The sequence below is a fragment of the Corvus kubaryi genome, unplaced genomic scaffold (genome assembly GCF_017639235.1).
Source record: "Corvus kubaryi isolate FWS band 111438036 unplaced genomic scaffold, C.kubaryi_AGA036_p1.0 37308, whole genome shotgun sequence".
In the NCBI taxonomy this organism is placed as follows: domain Eukaryota; kingdom Metazoa; phylum Chordata; class Aves; order Passeriformes; family Corvidae; genus Corvus; species Corvus kubaryi.
In genome coordinates, this window is record NW_024581096.1 from 15,921,700 (window position 1) to 15,941,609 (window position 19,910).

At 48.2% G+C, this 19,910-nt stretch overlaps 2 protein-coding genes across 3 annotated transcripts in view; one reads left to right on the forward strand and one right to left on the reverse strand.

Annotated features, from left to right (window-relative positions):
• The first annotated feature begins 5,756 nt into the window (after positions 1-5,756).
• LOC121664965 (aquaporin-7-like) lies at positions 5,757-19,210 on the forward strand. 2 transcript variants are annotated; one of them, XM_042028742.1, is made up of 7 exons: positions 5,757-6,085; positions 9,804-9,929; positions 13,438-13,564; positions 15,425-15,562; positions 16,311-16,429; positions 17,810-18,027; positions 18,829-19,210. In XM_042028742.1, exons 1-7 carry the CDS (start codon positions 5,900-5,902, stop codon positions 18,986-18,988), a joined length of 1,074 nt encoding a protein of 357 aa, XP_041884676.1. In that variant the 5' UTR covers positions 5,757-5,899; the 3' UTR covers positions 18,989-19,210. The 2 variants fall into 2 exon arrangements, with proteins under 2 accessions (XP_041884676.1, XP_041884677.1); XM_042028743.1 differs by having other exon boundaries at positions 13,438-13,489.
• Positions 12,515-19,910, reverse strand: part of TPGS2 (tubulin polyglutamylase complex subunit 2) — a 29,581-nt gene continuing 22,185 nt past the window's right edge. Inside the window, exon 7 of the mRNA XM_042028745.1 lies at positions 12,515-14,722. Coding sequence (XP_041884679.1) covers positions 14,717-14,722 — 6 coding nt within the window. The 3' untranslated portion in view covers positions 12,515-14,716. The remainder of the gene's footprint in view (positions 14,723-19,910) is intronic.

The window sequence follows — 19,910 nt, forward strand, 5'->3', positions numbered from 1 at the left end:
ATAGCATCGTTATGTGTGTAATTGCATATTCGAGATCTCTATCCCCTGTTTCTATCCTTTGCTTACGTTTGCCTTGGCTTACGATCCTATCATGTGCTGAAAGCTGAGCAGGTCTGATCTGGCAGGACAGGTCAGTGCTTGAAAGAGAAACCTCTGATTAAACCTCTGAGTGCTGCAGCAACTGGTGACAGCATCTGTGAGGGATGAACTCCTTTCAGACAGGTTGGGTGGGGCACTGGGCGTGGGAGCACCATTTTCCTTACATACCTGTGGTCATCCAAATCAACCACCAGCTGAAACTGGTGGGATTTGCAGTTTTCTTCCCAGTTCTGGGTTGTCAATGGCAGGAAGAAATTTAAGGCATCAGGACTGCTTTTTCAGGACCTACCTTCATTTTAATAAGTAGATGGGTGTTGAGTTAGCTGATACAAAACTCAGAATAATGTAGATTTCGGCCCTGGGTTATGGATTAGGGTCAGTCTGTTGAGAACTTAAAGATGATCATGATTCATTAATCTCAGTTTCTCTGTTGATCAGTCTTCCTATCCTGTTAGCAAGTGTGAATCACCAAATGCAAATTATGAACATGTTTTTTCCCTCAGTGCTGACAACCTAGAACATAACATGCTTATGTCACTCGTGGTTCATATCTTGCTCTATGCAGATGTTGATCAGGGCATGATGTCTCCCATCAGACTATTGCCTATGGGTACAAGGCATTGTGATGGATTATTTTGGCAGTGCTTCCAAACAAGTCAGAGTCCAAAAAATATGGGGCAATTGTATGACAGAAATAACTACTAACAAGAACTTATCCAAAACTCCTGAACAAACACATGCTTTGAGAGTCCAGCTGCAGCCCAAGGAGATCATGGTGGAGCCAGACATCTGTGTTCCCCCATACCACCCTGTGTCTCCAGTGCTGTGCCCCACACAATTGCTGGTTGTAAAATTTCCCCTTTGCTGCTTCTAAGGGAATTGGCCATGTGGGCTTTAAAAGAGGTCCTGTGAGTCCAGAGGATCTTGTTCATGTCCTAAATTTCCAGGATGGCTCATGGCAAGCCCCATGGCACTTGCAAGGGAGTGAGACCCTGCTATGATGCTCCTATTACCTGCTACGCTGCAGCTCCCACATGGATCAGGGACTGGACTGACCAGGAGAGAGGAGGGAGCAAGTTCTCATCCTGGGCACAGAGGAGAGAGTGTGGCCAGGGGTTCTGCAATGCTCCCAGGGCTCTGGCAGTGTTTTTCTCCCCCAGGCCCTTGATGACAGCATTGTGTGACTGCAGTGTGGTGGTGTGGCATCCAAAGCTGCCATGCCATGGAACTGAGCAGAAGAGAAAGTGCAGGAGGGGAGATGGTACTTGCACAAGGGAGGTGCTCTGCTCTGCTAGCTCGCCTTCTCCCGTGAAGCACTGTACAAACAGCAAAGGCCATAAAATATGAGATGAACAAGACAAAGTCAGATATTTACTGCCCTAAGCATGATTGTTCCCCATGGTGAGTTTTCAAGTGCCTTTGGCTTCATGTCTGCTTTTAAATGACGCATGTGATGTGGCCTCCTCAGCTCCTGGAGGGAAAGAGAAAAAAAGCTCTACCACAGTGCAATAGATATCCCTCATCTAAAGCTTTTACTGTATCTAAAACACCATTGAATTGCTGCATTGCTGTAGGCATTATAGTAAGTGCTCTGGTGAGCTGAGGAGTTGCTCTGCTGGCTTGACCTGTTGTGGATTTGAAAGACACTCCCACTTGCCCTTCTGACCACTGACCTCACCAGTGGTGAAGTGGATGTCCTTGGCTGTCTTGGGACTGGAAGAGGTCACTATCGGTACTGCACAGTGGAGAAAAGAGTAGTGAGAAGGGTGACCCAGCAGCTGATGGGACTTCTGGCACTCAGCTGGGAGAGGTGTTTTAGCAAGGATCACATAACATGCTGCGTGCAGGTGCAAATGTCTCCTCTGCCCACCACAGGCTGCTTCTGAACAAGGTTTTTGGGCCACTCCCTGGAGATAGGAAAATGGGTAGGGAGGAGTAGATGCTCAGGTGTCACACTGGTGAACAGTAGAGCTGAGAATATATTTTTATCATTTTCATGTCATCTCAGATCTGAGCAATTCAAGAACAGCAGCTAGTAAACCCTGCTAGTCTTCTGTTGTGTGACTTAAGTACTGAAGTGGTGAGCATCCCATTCCACTGGACAGCACAGTCAGTTAGTGGCCACTGAGATGTGTTGGACCCATGAAGAAGATCCATGAGAGTGTGATGTGAGAAGAGTATGTGAACAGGAAAATTGGACAATGTACTTCCCCAGAATTATTTCACAATCTCCAGTGATTCATGGGTCAGGGACCACTTGTGTTACAGGGCTGTCCATGTTTAATAGCCATGGGTAGATTTTTACCTTCATGAATTTGTCTAACTATCTTTAGATGTCTTTTTAGCACCTTCAGCATCCTGTGTCAAGGGCTTTTAGACATTCATTACATAGCCTAGTGCATGAACAGCAGTGTGAGCTTACTCTGAGCAAAGTCATTGCAGCAGTCACATATTTCCCAGCAGAGTCTTCACTGGCTGCTCCTGTAGGCACTTGCTGTGCCTAATGCTGCAGTTTGGAAATGCATGAGCATTTGAGGTGCCAAATTGCTACTCATAGCTTCATAGATCTGTTGTGGTTTGCATCTCATGGCTGTGTTGTGGTCAGAGGCCCATCACATCAGGTCCTGTGCAAATACACCCTGAGGTGGTTCCTGACAGCTGTAAGTGGTTCATGTCGGGAGTGAGGCACAGATCCTCTGCCATTCTCATAAGATTATACATTGTTCATTTGATTGGATAATGAGGTTCTTATGAAGTCAAAATTCAGAAGGTGGTGTGTAACAGTTACTTCCTCACTAGGAAATGGCTGATAGGGATGTGTACGTTTGAGTGTCTGTGTAAAAACAAACATAGGGACAATAAAGACAGTGACAAAATTTAGTAATTGCCATGGGTTAGGGATATCTGCACTGTCAGTGGTGACTGATATGCAGTGTCCTGTGCTTAGGGAAATAAACTGCATGTCAGTGCTGTGCTTAATATGGGACAATTCATGAAGCTGCCACTTGTGTCATCCAGGACTTGTGCCAGGAAACTACATGAGCTAGGAAAACTGCCTCGTTTTCAGGGCCCATCAACAGATGGATTTTCAGCTTCTCTGAGTTCCTCTGGGTCAATGTCTTTACATGCAGGAACTGAAAGAATGGGAATGACCAGGGAGCCATCTCCAGATCCACACCTGGCCTCTCTTTTCTCTGTCTTGAAACAGCACAAGAGGCAAAGGGGGTTGGGGGATCATGAGGGTGGTGAGGTCTAGCTGATGATGGAGGAAACATCTACTCCCACTGAAATGCCTTTGGGACTCCTTGGTGCTTGAGGAGAGGCTCGGCAGTGTCTGAGGGGATTTGTGTGCATGCCTGAAAGGAATCTGTGGCATGTCCCCACAGCTGAGATACTGGGAGCTTATCGGGGTTTCCTTTGGATGCCTTCACGTCCGCACCGGCGGCAGCCCTCTGGGCTGGGGTGGGCTGACACTGGGAAAGCCGACCCAGCCATCTACATCCCAGCATTTCCCTCCCCTGTGGAGAGACAAATCCCACAGGGCAGGCACTGCTCAGCACCAGAGTGAGTCATGCCAGATGCTATATGGTCTTCAGACACTCCCTAGCAGGTGTGATATGGGAGAGCACAGTCGTGTTCTCGAGGAGATAGCTGGGTAATTCACTGATTACACATATAGGCAATGATTACACATATAGACAATGATTAGTGTCACCAGTCAGTTCCTCATCCCACAAAACATGTGGATAACAGACAGCAGCAAAGATGGACTTTTTACAAGGGCCTGAAGTGATAGGACAGAAGCAATGGCCTTAAACTGAAGGAGGGCAGGTTTAGATTAGATATTAAGAATAAATTCTGTGAGGGTCATAAGGCCCTGGCACAAACTGCCCAGAGAAGCTGTGGCTGTGTCATCCCTGGAATTGTTCAAGGCCAGGCTGGATGGGGATTTGAGCAACCTGGTATAGTGGATGGCGTCCCTGCCCGCAGCAGGGGGTTGGAATGAGGTGGTGTTTAACGCCCTTTCAAGCCAAAAGGTTCCATGGTTCTGTGACTCTATGGTCTGCCTATGGGTTTAGCACTATCTCTTGAAAGGTTTACAGGTGTAACTTTTATGAGTGGAATGTATGGATGCAGTACACCCGTAAGCACCTGGTGGCTGTGAAGGACTGCGTGAAGTACTACTGGCTCAGCCTTTCTCTGCTTGCTCAGCAGCAGGGGGAGCAGGCATGGCTGTGTGGCTCTTCGGGAATGTCAACACAAGCTTTTTCATGCTGCTCAAGTGGATGTTGGGCAGGTGTGTCTTTCAGACCATCCTGGACTGGAGTGCCCAGGGAAGAGATGACTTACTGGAAACTGGCCAGGGAGGCACAGCCATGCTGTGCTGTCTCTGGGTACAGTCAGAGGTGGGGAAGTGTTCAGAGCAGTGTGCTGGCATCACCACGCTCTGCAATTTCAAAACCTCTTTTCCCTGACCCAGTGTCTCCTCCCCCAGCCTGCAGCCTTTCCCCCTTAATCTCTCCTTTCAGAATGTGGGTGTTTGTGCTCCCCTAGGAGAAAGCCTGGCTGCTCTTATCTCCAGGGTGATGATGTACTGTGAGCTCTGTAGTTTCCCCAGCTTTCACTTTATCTGTGGATTGAAAGCAGACCTGAGCACACGGCTGAAGGCTCAGTGAGAGCACTTGAACGCACAGAGCCTGCTGCTCTCTGCCTGGGCCTGGGCAGACCCATGGCAGGGTCCCAGCACAGGCAGGCAGATGTTCTCACACAGGGGTATGGTGGGAGCATGCCCCTGAGCAGGTCAGGAGAACAAGATGCTCATGGAAATGAAGGATGATGGCAGATGAGGAGCCAGCATGACCTTGTTGGAAATCTCATGGGTGCCTTGTGAGACCTCTGCTGCTTACAGTTCTGGTGCCCCAAACATAAGAAGGACATGGAACTGCTAGAGAAAGTCCAGAGGGGACCACAAAGTTGATCAGAAGACTGGAGCACCTTCCCTACAAAGGCTGAGAGGGTTGGAGAAGAGAAGGTTGTGTGGAGACCTCATAGGAACCTTCCAGTACCCAAAGGGGCCCATAGGCAAGCCAGAGAGGGACCTTTTGTCAGGAACTGTACTGATAGGACAAGGAATAATAGGTACAAATTGAAAGAGGGGAAATGTAAGCTAGATATTAGGAAGAAATACTTTACTGTGAAGGTGGTAAGATACTGGAAGAGGTTGCCCAGGGAAGCTGTGGATGCCCCATCCCTGTCAATGTTCAAGGCCAGGTTGGATGGGGTCTTGAGCAATGTGGTCTAGTGGGAGATGTCCCTGCCCGTGGCAAGGGTGGATTGTGACTGGATGTTCTTTAAGGTCCCTGCAAATCCTTAACATTCTGTGGTTCTGTGACCTGATCTACTCCTGTGCTTCCATTTCACTCTCTGTTAAATATTTGTGGGTGGGGGAGACTCTCCAAGGCTTTTCACAGGTCAAAGCTGGTGGGTGCCTCAAAAACCATTACTCTTTTCTCCATATAAGAATGACTTCATTCTGTCTGATTAAGTCAGACAAGGGCAGGAGGAGTGTGGCCCAGCATGGGGTGGATGGGTTCCTGGTGACCAGGAGGGTTCCACTCTGTTGCCCAACAATGAGGCCAGGGCCACCCCTGGCAACCCTGTCACACAGAGCCCTGCTCTGCCCCTAAAGACAAACAAAGTCAAGTAATTCTGCTCCTGCCAGCAGCATCACCTCATGGTTTACCTCCATCTGAGCAGCCCTGTAGTTGTAGCAGCCCGGTAGCTGTAGCAGCCTGGGGCAATGCAGCACCATGCCCAAGGCAGGACCCCACCAATGAACCGCCACATCCCTCCGCATGTCGCTCCACCTCCCTCTTACGTCCCTTCACGTCATCCTTCTGGCCAGTATGACTGGAGCAAGCCTGATCATCCTTCTGGCCAGTATGACTGGAGCAAGCCTGATCACACAGAAGAGCAGCATGTGCAGGTGATGAACCTTTGGCTGGCTTCAGGGCAACGGACAATGGGTGAGCTGAAAGGCTGTGAAGGCTGTTATCCTGGGAATGGAGAGCAAAGACATCTGGTCAGAGACAGGTGGGGTGGGTGAGACTTGCTTGGTGCCTGCCATCCATAAAGAGGAGAAGGAGCAGACCAAGAATGTGGAATGTCAGACTACAGGGAGCGGGTGTTCCAGGGTATGTCAAACAGGGTCTGCCCTGGACAGCGAAGGTCATACCAGTGCTGTTATGATCTCTCTGGCTAGGTCTTGTGTCCTGAAGGGCACTGGAGATATTTTGGTGCTGTGTTCATTTGGTCCGATTGAGGAACAAGCTGTTCTCGCCTGTGGTGAGCAGCTCCTCTGCTCAGCTGTCTGCTCGTGCTCTTGGCCTCTGGGGAGAAAACGCTCCACCAGCAGGGCTGAAACAAATGGAGTGGCAATGTTCCACCTGCTGATTAGCCCAATAAATAGATAAATGGGCTCCTGGGTGCAGAGGAAGCATGTGCACTGTCAAACAGAGTCAGAGAAATTATTCCTTGCAGAATGCCCTGGGGTGCCTGGGTATTTGTTCTTCGCAGGGCTGCTCTGGCAGGACCTAGGGGCATTGTTCTCCTGGTTCTTCATTACCATGGTTATCAACACCAGGACTGTTAGTGGGTGCCAAAACTTTTGTGTTTTGTGCCAAAACTTTCCTTTCCAAACTGAGACGTTTGTGACTAGTGCTGAAAGCACACCTGTCTTGAGGGGGAAAGTGGGTTTTGTTTAGCAGGTGGCTGCTTAATGTGCAGTGGAAAACATGGCAAAATCATCATAGGGCCAATGTTGAGTGAAGTCTCAACCTGTGAGGGAATCAAGGCAAACATTGGCAGGTGGTGTGGAGCTAAGCATGAGCAGCCAATGCTCTTCTAACAAACCTCATAGGAACACTTCAGGTGATAGCACCTGCAAGAAATAAGTTAACTCATGACTGTGACAGGCTAATGCTGCACATGGACAAATGGCTTTGAGAATTTGGCCTAAAATTAGAGGAAAGTGTCTAATCTTCAGAGCAGCAAATTCTGGTAACAGGGTCCAACAGGAGGAGTTGGGCAACAATTGTCTACCACTACAATGGAGAGTGGCCAGGTCACCAAAGGGCAGATGTGGTGTGGCTGCCTGTGTCAGTAGGGGACTGTATTTAGTGACCCCGGAGATCCTTGTCAGCCCTGCGGGTAAGTGAAACCGAGCAAGTACGAGCAGGTTGCTGTTGGGAAACCAGCAGATATTCGCAATCCAGCCCTTAGCTGACTCACATGGCTCTCACTTGCTCAAGATCACCACGTCTGGATGCAGGGAGAAGGGGCAGTCCAGCCCACCTGGCGGTCATGGGGGTGCATGGTGGAGCCTTCACTCCATGTCCCTGTGCAAACACCAGAGGGAAAGTGCCAGTATCTAGCATGACTCATAGGTCAGGCCTCGGATGCTTATTTTAGGTGGGGAAGAATTGCCCTTTGGAGCTGCCTGTTTTTCTCTGCTGATTATAAACTCAGGCACAGGCTCACACACTTTGGGTTTGTGTACTCGCAGAGCAGAGGTGCTCTGGTGCACATGACCCACGGAAAGGTGATGGTTTTGTTATTGTTACACTCCTTGAACACCAGCAAGTCTAAAAATGGCCAGCAGAACCCCAGAATTAAAGGATTCTCACATTTTCAGCAGCCAACAGAGGAGTCCTTCTGAACACCTTAAAGGGAGAAATTAATGTCTCAGTGCCATCTTGTGGAATGACCTCTATGAGAGGACAAGCTCCTAGAAGCATGCTGGAGTTTTACAGAATTTGGTGGTAATATTGGAAATTATGCCACAAATACTATCACCAAACCAAAGATTTCTATTGCAAACTGGGATTGCATTTTTCCCTGAGAAGACTGCAAGTCTATGGGAATCCGGTGTTCCCAGAAAGTACCTATCCATTTTTCAGCCCGAATCAGAATATTGAGATGCCTAGAATTAATGCCTGAATGCAGGAGACAAAGCCCATCAGATACACAGCAGCTTCACTGTTTGCCCACAGGGAAGGAATCCACTTGGAAGGCTCCCTGAGATCTAGGAGTGAAAAACAAAATTGTAGGTCCAGTTGTGGGTGTTACCGCCCCACTGATACCTTGCCCATCTGAGAAAGGCTGTGCGATGTCCTGTATGTGGCGATGCAAGGATCTCAGGTGACATGTAAAGTCAACTGGAAATCACCATGTGCAGAAGAAACTTGAGGGTCTTGTCACCACCCCAACCTGGTGCTCCAGGACCCATGTTTGTGCTCCACCAATAAACATTTGCATGGCAGAGAACAAAGTGACCTAGAAAGGTTCATTCTGTGCCACAGCATAGCTCGCAGACCCACAGGACAAAAACCTTCCCACCTGGAAATATGCTGTAGAAACACCCTGCGAGCAACATGATTATCATCCATCATAATTAAATGATCCTTAGTATCAGAGACAGGGCAGTAATTTACTGCATATTTAGCCAGGCGTTCACTGAGGTCAGTAGCTAATCTGTCACTGGAGGAGGGATTACCCCAGTCCATAAAACTCTCCCTGCCACAAGACATACAATCATCTGTGGAGAAGAGAGGAGAATCAGCTTCCCAGGTTCTTCCATACAGCTACTGAGTGCCCTGTGGGTGAAAGAAAAGCTCATGAACTTTTGCCACGCAGTAGAGAAGAGGAAGGCAAGGCTAGGGGCAGCATGAGCAGAGCACCATGTCCCCATTGGGGCAGCTGCTGATGCTTCTGCAGAGCTGTCCCCTCCAGGGCCACAGAGAAGCTGCAGCAAGTTGAGAGGAAGGTGAAGAAAACCAGCAAAGAACCAGAAAATGCTCAAGGGAAAAGGTCTTGAGTGTTCAGTGGATATAAGTTTTTCCATGATTAATCAAAGGTGCTAAAACCTTTTCATTGTGGAGAGATAAGAGCACCTGGTGAGCAGGGAGATAGACAGAGGGAATCCAGAGATGGAGGAGGAATCAGGGCAGCAATGGTTCTGCTCTGGCAGCCAGGTGAGAGGGAAGGTCTCTTGAGACCATTGCTGAGGTTGGCTTCTCCTTGCCCTACATGAGAGGACAGATGGGGTGGCTGGTAGAAAGGCTCTTTGCGAGTGTGACGGCATCTGCAGACACAGGTGCATTCAACAAGAGCAAATATTTGACCTGAAACAATGCATTGTGCTCCTCCCAGCTGCAGACAGCAGAGCACACCAGCTCCAGGCAGAGCATCCTCACTGCAGAAGAGGCGTCCAAATAGTCCTGCACAGGCAAACGGTCCCAATCCCACCTGTTTAAAAAAACTGGCATCAAACCACCAGTCAATGGGTTACAATGCAGAGCCCAAATTCCTGTTCAGTTCCTACAGAAAAGGTTAAGGAGAAAGACAGGCTTTAGGAGCGTATCAAGGCTACTGACAGCTCCACTGTTCTGGGGTTAGGCTGCTCCTGAGCAGAGGGACAGTATCACCAATGCCCTCATGACAGAAATATTGCACTCCCACCATACAGCTTTTATAGGATGACATATGGGGGGGGAGGGAAGCGGGGAAAGACTTTGAAGCTAGCTGCTGCTTTATTGGCTTGTTCATGGTTAACCAAAGGAGAGAAGGTGTCTGGGGGTGAAGAGAGGGTGCCAAGTTTCAAAGGGTAACTTGGCTCAGCGCAATGAAGTGTGCTGTCACAACAGGAGCAGCGAGTCAGCTTTATGGAGGTGGGGAGGACAATGTTGGAGAAGACTAAGAAGGCGATCAAGATTCGTAACTGTACCATGAGGGAGCTGCTGGCAGAAGCACTAGGAACATTCATCCTCATGGTAAGGAGGAGTCTGTGCGTGTGTGTGTGTGTGCAACCAATTAAGGCAGCAATTTGTAAGGTCAGTGGTTTCCTACCACATCCTCGGGATTGCTCAGTGGTTGGTTGCTACTGCTCACCCCTCTGCTTTGGTGGGATGGCAGTTTCCTGGCAGGCAGACCATGTGCCAAAAACCTTCTGGAGCACAAAAGTAATGCAGGGAAAGGGAGGTGAGCGCTGGGAGAGAGTGAAGTAGGTGAATCATTTCAGTTGGGAAAGACCTTTAAGATTTCAACAATTAACTCAGCACTGTCAAGGCCACCGACTAAAGCATTTCCCTAAGTGCCACATCTACATGTCTTTTAGACACCTCCAAGGTGTTATATATATGTAATATCTGTAAAAGCCACCACTTCCCTGGGCAGCCTGTTCCAATGCTTGACAACCCTGTTGGTGAACAGATTTTTCCTCAAAGCTAATCCTCCCCTGGCACAATTTGAGGCCATTTCCTTCTGTCCTGTCACTTGTTACTTGGGAGTAGAGGCCACCCCTCCCCTCGCTACACCCTCTTGTCAGGGAGCTGGAGAGAGTGATCAGGACCTCCCTAAGCCTCCTTTTCTCCAGGCTGAACATCCCCAGCTCCTGCAGCTGCTCCTTATCAAACTTGTACTCCTGACCCTTCCCCAGCTCCACTGCCCTTCTCTGGACATGTTGTTCTTTCAGTTTTCTTCTAGGAGAAAATTGAGGAAGCGTTTGGGAATGAAGTCAAAGATCAGTGTCTAAAATGATTGTGCCACACCCCCTGAAAGATCCCAGAGAGTGAATTGAGGCTTTTTTTCCTGCTGTGCCAGAAGTGTGGTGTAGCTGGGGAGCAGACCCTGGAAAGCAGACCCTGACTCTTCTATCACTGTCAACTGTGAAATGAAAACAGCATTCATCCATCTTCCTCTCGGGGTTGCCAGGGTAATGAACTTTCCAGAGAAATTCTCCAAAACCACAACCCAGCATTAGGAAATATAATTACAGGGTGTGAAGCATGCCAGGATTTCACTTTTGTTTTTCTTGCTGCCAGTTGAATAGTGCTTATGTAAATCATACATAAACGGCCCCCTTGCCTGAGGGATCTGTTCACAAAGAAATAATTAAGTGGGTTGGAGCTCCTGGGCTGCTTCAGAAGTGTTTGGGTAGAGGACTAGGAAGGTTTTGCAGTCAAGATTGATCCCTGGTGGGGGTGAAGTACCCACTGAGACCAGAGACTTTGATTGTTGGATCAACATGGCAGAATGAGATCCTCCCTCTGAGAAGGCCCACTATCTGTCTGTGCCAACTTGCTACAGCTGGACTTAGCCTCTGCTGAGACTGGACAGAGGCTGGCATGCAAAGGCTGGGCATAACCCAAATAACTTGTACTTGGAGATTAACAGAGGAGGAAGTTAAGACTTGTGTTAGCATAGGGACCTTCTGACACAGCTTTCTGTACCAAGAAAGGTGCTCATTTCCAAGGGCAACAACTGCCTATGCAGAGCACGGTTGCTTTTTATCTCATCATTTTGCACATTTAGCTCTTCGAATTACACTCCCAGGTAGTTTTGCACCCATAGTAAGTCAGAGTACAGACATCTGTGACTCGTCTGCAGCAGCTTAGCAAACCATTTTGCTTTTTTCATTCTCTGTTATTTGGTGGTAGAAGTTCCTAGGTGACGAAGGACAACTTCAGGGTTGTCCTGCCAGGGACGCAGTATGAGGTGGAGACTTTACTCTGCACTCTGACAGTTCAAGGCAGATTTTGCAGCCTGCAGCTCACATTGGCTCTTCCATCACTGATCCATGAGAGGGAAGAGAGAAAAGGAGGGCACTGCACATGGGCTGAAGACCATCCAGCATCAGAACAAAGCATACAGCACCCAACTCTTCAGCAGCGCCTTGGCCCTCAGTGCAACAGGCAATGTGCTGGATGCATCTCCAGGATGCCTGAATGGCTGTTATTTGGACCACAACACTCACCCCAGGGCCTCTCAGTTTAATGGACAGGCAGCGTTGGTAAGAGGAACCCGGCAGCAGGACTAAGCAGCACAAGGACTGGGGAAGAAGGAATTAAAATAAACGATGTTTTGGGACTGTGAGGATGCAGGAAAAGACCAGAGGTTTGGATCTGTGCTGAAAAACAGATTCTGTGGCCTATCACGTGTTTTTTTTCAGGATAATGCTGTTTATGCTCAGCCATGTCTCCTGCCCTGCACTGCTCTCTCTGCACATATGTGCTCTCCTGCAATACCTGCGCCGTACACATTTGTTGTCTCTTGGGTCTGGCTTTGGAAAAATCAGAGATGCATATACAGAATTTGTGTAATTTGCAGATGTTAGGGGGACATCACAAACTGTTTCTGGGGGCTTTTGCTGAGGCAGACTGAGAAGGGCTCACACTGTGGGGGCTGTAGCTTTGCGCAGAGCACAGAGTGTGGTCTGTGTCTACAAGAGAGATAAGAAGAGCAGCATCTCTGGAGAACAGGGGATTTGGGTGATGTCTATAAGCAATGAGGGGAAGCAGACACATGAGATAAAATTTGGATGCAGGCAGAGTAGCCAGAAAAGATCACAGTTAAACAGTACAAGCCAAAGCAGAACTTTATATGCTGGAGAACATACTGACTTTCTTGTCTTGAAAGACATGTCACCTTGGATAAACATCAGTGCAGTCCAAGTAACAGGATAAACTTTCCAAATCCTCAGTGGTTTTTTAGGCAGAAACCTGAAGAGATGCCTTGTCCTTCTCCAGACTTTGGTGTAAGAGCACGCAAAGAACTGATTTTTCCACTCTTACCACATCAAAAGCATGAAATAGAATTCTCTCTTGCAGGACAGAGAAATGCCTTGAATATATGTTTTCCTGCTGGAGAGTGTTTACTTTTAGTTTTTTTCTCTGATTCTCCTTTAGTCACTAAAAAAACATTGAAACTTTGTCTGTTTCCAAACTGAAAATATATGTGTTTAATGGAAAAGTTAAACCAGAATTTCCTTTCTTTCGCTGAAATGTTACCAAAATTAGTGCAGAGTTTTGCAAACAGCTGTACGCTGCCTAAACTACATTTTTAGTCAATAAATTGCACACCAGGAAAAGAAGGACAGTAAGAATTTGCACTCCCTCCTTCCATCTGTCTTGGATGTTGTCTCCTGGTGGTCCACAGTGATGCTCCTCCGGTTCATGTCCCTGGTTTCAGGCTGAGGCATCTGCAGTGTGGCTGTGTGAATGACCCCCATGGAGCCCCAGCTCTTGGTGTGAGTGTTTGGGGTTTGTATCCCCATACCCAACCATAATGAGAGTGCCTAGTTTGGTTTGATGGGCACCAGTCTCAGACATCACTTCAATTTTTGCAGGGCGAGGTTGTTCTTTGTCTTCAGACCGTGGTCACCTTAGAGACTTCCTGTGTTTTGGAGCTCATTATTTTTGCAGAAAAAATAGCAAAGAAGCTCAGTCTACCACAGCAACAAGAACACTTTTAACACTCTTTTCTCTCTTTCTTTTTACACAGGTTTTTGGCTTGTCCTCTGTGGCACAAGTGGTATTGGGAAAAGGAAACACTGGTCAGTATCTGAGCATCAATATGGCATTTGGCATTGGTGTTACCATGGGCATCTATGCGGCTAGAGGAGTATCTGGTGAGCAGCACACTCAGGCATGGGACATATCCATGTCCCATAAAGGCCACGTGCGTTGGGGACAGGAGGAATGGGGTGTGGAGGGGGGCAGTGCCTTCACAAAAAAAAAAAAGCAGTCCTAGAGCACCCAGGCAAGAAAAGCAGGAGAAGCCAGGCACGCCCAATATACCTTCAGAATACTGACCCCAAACTTGTGTTCTGAGCTGTGACAGGGCAAGTGGGATAGGGAGAGTTGAGGAGGTTTGGCCACCCCCTTCTGTTGTGGCCAGGAGAGCCAGGTTTCAGCAGCTCCCCCATTTGGCCCATGCCAGCATGGCCCAAGCAGACAGGGAGCTCCCAAAACGTGCTGCTGATATGACCCATGGAGAAGTAAATAATTTATTGCAAAGGAGAGCTTACTGCTGATGTTGCAAAAGGAATGGTATGCAAATTTTCTCCTTATCACACACACCCATGCACAGATGCCCCACATGAACGTGGGAAGTGGTGTTTTGGGGCCATGGGGTGGCATCCCCCACATGACAGGAGCATTACCTTTGCCTTCTGCAATTTCTGCATTCGTTTCCACGAGGAGAAGACATTAAGGGCTCTAATAGGCAGAAAATTAAAGCAACTCCTTGCTCTTGAACTGTTGGAGCAGACAGAGGTCCAAATTTGGGGCTGGCTTGGAAAGGAAAATTTTTCCATGTGAGCAGTTAGGAGCAGTCAGCTCTTGATTTTCTTGTCCTTTTTGGAGCTGGTGGAAACATCCTGGGGAAAGCAGACTGAGGAAAGCAGGACCTGCAGTCCCAAGTGACTTTTGAGAATGAGCTGATCTGTTGAGGAGAGAGGGCAGTGCAGAAGGGATCTCAGTTCAGTCGGCAATAGTATGGTTACAAAGCAAACTTCAGACCTTCCTGACATAGTAATTTGGCTTCATCTGTGTCACAAGATGCTTTTTGTGATCTCTGAAATGGCTGGCCATACTCACATAAGAGCAGAGGATCAAAGAAGGGATCTACCCCCATTCCAGTCATGGTTGTTGGACTGCAGCAGGTGGTACATGCACTTCACTCTGTCCTGCACTTTGATGAAATGATGGGTGTCTGCATCTTACCCCTTTTGGAGTAGAAGATGGTCATGAAGGCTGGAACATTTACTGGCCCCCAAAGTTTATACCTAGGCAGGAAAAAAAAATATTTCATTTAGACTCCTGGGGATAGGAGGCCTGAAGAACACATGCGGTTTGCACTGAGGGCACCAGACCTGGAACCATTTAGTTTTCAAAAGCACTATTGTGATGCCAACCTCCTTGACAGAAAGTGTTCCATCAAAACACAGGTCCTCATCTACCAGTAGCCACATAAAAAGTGCTGAGGTATGGGCTCTTTTTAAGCTCAGTAGGGAGAAGCCCCTTGAGAAACTTATAGGGAAACTCATGCCATCCCAAGAGAGGTATGTCTGACAGGTGAGATGACCCACTCTCTGGGGGCAGCCTGTGGTCTACAGAATTTTTAGAAGACTAGCTAGGAGCTCTTTGACCTGCATGATTCAGCTGTTGAGAGAGAAAGGCTCATTTTGTGTCTGTGCTGGATTAAGACCCTGACCTGAGAGAGTCTTGCTGGTCTGGGTCAGTGTCTGGGTGATTACTGTGGGGCATGGGGCATAGAACCACAGAATATTTTGGGTTGGAAGAGACCTTTCAAGTTCATCCAGTCCAACTGCCCTGCAATGAGCAGGGACATCTTCAACTGCAGCAGGTTGCTCAGAGCCCTGTCCAACCTGGCCTTGACTGTTTCCAGGGATGGGGCATCCACCACATCACATGTTCCAAAACAGCTGCACCAGTGTTGAGGCCTCTCTTTTTCTGTGATTTTGCAGGAGCTCATCTGAATGCTGCCATCACCATTACACAATGGGTTTTAGGAAACCTCTCCTGGACAAAGCTTGCAGCTTATATAACCGGCCAGTTCCTGGGCTCCTTTATGGCAGCAGCCACCGTCTTTGCCCTCTACTATGGTAGGGTCGTGTCTTTTATCACAGAGGTTGCTGTAGGTATAATTTCATTCAGCTCACACTCTTGTCAAAAATACGTCCTTTTACAGTACCTAGCATGATTTCTGGGTGAGGAGGGCAAGCTCCTGGCTTGTGGGACAGACTTCACAGCTCAAGTTCAGAGCAGGTCCCAGATATACCTCTGGGAAGAATACACAATTCCTGGAGAACACAGCTCCTTTTACTCAGGGCATTCCCACTTTCCAAAACCTGTCTTCAGCAGAAGGGCAGTAGCTGCATTTTGTCAGCATTTTGTTTCCAGGTCTGCAGGAGCTTTATTTACATGAACTACCATGCATTAGGTGCTGCTGGAGGTCTGGGGGGACTCTGCTGGTCTGTGGAACACAGGTTTGCAGCCATCAGGGGTTTTGAGCTGTGAGCAGAGGATCCACCACCCACTGTCTCTAGCATGTCTCAGTCTCTGAGGGGCAGAGGGTTGGAGGCCTCCACTGCCTGCAGACCATCCAGGCTACCCCAGGCTCCTGGAGCAGGGATAGGGAGCTGGTAGGTGTAAGGAAGCGACTGCAGATCAAAGTGTGTGGGTAACAGGTATTGGTGAGTTCATGCCCTGCGAGGAGTGTATCACCTCCATCACGTCTTCCATTGCCTCCCTTCTACCTGATGTCTGTGCTGGCTGCAACAGGTGGACTTGTGTGTGTGTGTCCTGTGGGATCAACACTGTGCTAACTTCCGTAATTCCCACTTCTCCTAGATGCTATTTACGACTACACCCAAGGAAACCTTACAGTGTCAGGACCAACTGCCACAGCGATGATCTTTTCCACTTACCCTGCTCCCAGTGTATCCTTGCAGGGAGCCTTCTTCACAGAGGTCAGTGGGAATGGCTGTGGTGTGCTAGGAGAAGGTGGGTAGTACAAGGTGCTGCTGCAAGGCTGCTACAGGGTCCCCACAGCCCTACATACACAGACACAACCACAACCTCTTCCCCAAGGGAGCCCAGCATCCAGGCAGGTGCCTGAAAGGCAAGATCTGAGGCATCTTGGTGGCGGGGCAAACCTAAAGGGCTGGGCCTGAAGGGTAATACCTGAAGGCTGCTCCATAGCTTGGTCCAGGACCTCTCCAGACACCTTCCCTGCATGCAGCACAAGCAGTGGGAAGTGAGAAGCTGAGCTGTATCACCAGCCATCTCCTCTGGGTTCTGGGCTGAATCCCTATTTGGATTCTACACCCAATCCATGCTCCTTGGCAGCTGTGCTGGGTGTCTCTCCCCAGCATGGAGAGCCTGGGACTGTCCCCACATGAGCACAGCCTGGATTGAACCTCTATGGTTGAACAGACCCACTGAGACTGTGCAGTGGATTCCCAGCTTACAGCACAGTGTCCAGATGCCCAGAAATAGGAAAGGGATGCTTCAGGGGATGTGGGGCACTGAGACACCAGGGAAGGAAGATTCACTTCCAATGCAAATCTGGAAGTCTATGATTTTGACTCTGAGCTGACGAAACTCCTGCCTGGGCATGATGAAAAGGATGGTGGGAGTGGAAAACCCTAGAAGTGGGGAGTGGATCCCCTCAGCCTCCTGTGGACCAGGAAGTGTCCTTGATGCCCAAGAAAGCAAATAAGAGTGACAATGCCTTGACAAAAGCTGCAGTTTCTGGTTTTGCTGGTGTCTGTGCAAGCAGTCCATGTCTCTCCAGCTGCATTTTCTGAAGCAGGAAGATACAGGTGTCATCACCTCTATCAAAACTATGCTTCTTGATGTCCCAAGCACTGCAAATCTACAAATACCAGCTATGTAGTCACTGATGGGAAATTCAGTTTCCCAGGTGAGCATCTGGTATCTGCATACAGGCTGTATAAAACATCACTTCCTCTAGGGAGGATCAGGTTTGTCTCGTGAGCAGTTTGTTATGGCTCTGCTTCTATTCGACAGAATGTACTTAAAATAACCCATTTCCCTGACTTGAAAGATGGAGAGAGAGAACATTGCTGAGAAGTTTGTATCAGTCTTGGTGATGAGGCTTTTTGCTGAGAAAACCTCAGCAAAGGTGATGAGGTTTTTGCTGAGAGAATTTTCTTCAGTCCACCTGTGAGGAAGGAGTAAGAGTTGGGTCCTTCCTGCCTTGACCAGACCATGAATCTCATCTCCTCTTTCATTCTGGGAAGTCTCTCCCTCTTTGCTGAGCAGGATCTTTCAGCCTTCCCCATTCTCTCTCCTGACCGGTTCTTCTCCCTTGTCTGTTCCTGCAGTTTACAGCAACAGTTATGCTGATCCTGGGCGTTCTAGTCATCCAGGATGAGAAAAACAACGCAGCCTTGAAAGGCGCTCAGCCCATGCTCTCGGGTATGCTGGTCCTGGGCATTGGTCTGGGAATGGGGCTGAACACAGGCTATGCCATAAACCCCTCCAGGGACTTGCCCCCCAGGATCTTCACGGCAATGGCTGGCTGGGGAATGGACGTCTTCACGTGAGTGACCTGTTCTGCTCTTACACTGCTCAGCTTGCCAGGGGGGAGATAAGCACAAGATTAAATGTGTCATGCAGCCTTTTTCTTTGGACCAAGTGATGATACCACTGCAAAGTGTGCCTAGAGCAGCCCTGTGCATTAGGTACACAAAATTTAGAGTACCCTAATTCTCCTGCACGGGATTCCGCGGCTTGGCACTCAGATACCTGTTTGGGCACCAAATTGTCTGCCTGTTCACTGGAGATCCAGCTGGTTTTTGCAGTGACCAGAGAGCCAGAATGCAGCTCACTGAATGCAGGTGCATTGCTCAACAGGTCTCCTAAATTTAGAGTCTGAATTTGGAGATGAAACCCTGCCTTCCTCTATCTAGTAAGATGGTGTCGGGCTTTTCTTACAGTGAGATCATTACCACAGTCTCCTGTCCTGGACACCCATTTTCCTTAAATTTCCAGAAAATGTATTTGAGAACTCCGTAGAGGAGTTGCAGATGTGATTGGAAACAGGGAGGCAAAATGCCTATGTCTGTCTGAGAGTCCACTCATCAAGACCACACAGCCCATTTCTTTTGGACAAAAGAAACCTGCAGTGTGGAGCCACCTTTCCACACTGATGGGGAAAATGACCTTCCCTCCAGCAATCATGTGAGAGGACAGTGAATTTGTGTAAGCCAATTGTAGGCTTAGTGCCTGGAGTGGGACAGACTCCTCTGCTCACACAGCTCACTCCTGCCCCAGCACGATGTGGTGGCAGGGCAGTGGTTCCAGTCTGGCTCACCAGCTGCCTCCTCTGTGTTCATTTCAGGGCTGACCACTCCTGGTGGTGGGTCCCAGTTGCAGCTCCAATTCTGGGATGTCTTGCTGGTGTTTTCATCTACAAAGCCTGCATTGGTTTTCACAACGAACCTGACCATGAAACTGAAAATAAGAAAGAAGAGGCAGGCACAGAGACTTCCAAACTGTGACGGCCACGTGCTTTGATGACACATGTGAAGGGCACATCTGTTTATCCACCATGAAGGTGGACAGACGAGGGACTAGATTTCGGTAAACCTACTCTGCTTAAATGGACAAACTTGGTATCTGAGATATTGGGCAGACCTGCACAGGGCTAGACCAGACTGTGACCTGAAGAAATTATTCAATCTCTCTGTATGAAAAAAAAATAAAAATAAGATAAACCAAAACTCAATCCACAATCAATCATTGTATTCTGAAGAAAAGCAAAGCAGAGCTACAAATCTCCAGATACATATATATTCATATAAATCAAAATACATGCATCAACAGTGGCAGGACCAACATGATTAATTTAATTAACACAGAAATTTTCATCTGAAATATACTTTGGTAAGAGGTAGATACTACAGTGATGGACCAGGGGCCTAGGCTTTCATTTGTGTATCTGTCACCCTAACAAACACCTAGTTTGGCAGAGCACAGAAGAGAGAAGAACAAGGACAGTCTAAAATAGAAACATGAACCTGTTGGGTTGTTTGGGTTTTTCTCATACTTTTGTTTTTTTTTGATCTGAACATTCAGGAAGCATTTGAAAAATTAGTAAACTAAACTACAGGGTCTCCTGAATCCTGCCACAGTTCTGCTGGAACATGCTGGCATCAAAGACCATGTGTGTTACTGACACTCTTGACTTGAGCTACACCAACTACCACCACAGGAAAGAATTCGGACAACTTCTGTGACAGCGTCTCCAAAAACCTGAATACTCCCACCCCCCAACACACTTTTTAAAAACTTTTTTTTCTACTCTGAATGCATGAGAAATGTAAGAGATTGCCCTGCTGGTGCAGGAATTCTGCTACCTCCATCTGAACGAGGAAGTGGGCCTGCAACAGCCTTACAGGTTTGAGGTGTCACTGGATTCAA

Bases quoted from the DNA above. Each gene is read 5' to 3' on its own strand.
- LOC121664965 (XM_042028742.1), top strand. From the start codon at position 5,900: ATGCAGCACCATGCCCAAGGCAGGACCCCACCAATGAACCGCCACATC. The intron at 6,086-9,803 runs GTGATGAACCTT...CTGTCACAACAG, and splicing joins CAGAAGAGCAGCATGTGCAG to GAGCAGCGAGTCAGCTTTAT. The intron at 9,930-13,437 runs GTAAGGAGGAGT...CTTTTTACACAG, and splicing joins TAGGAACATTCATCCTCATG to GTTTTTGGCTTGTCCTCTGT.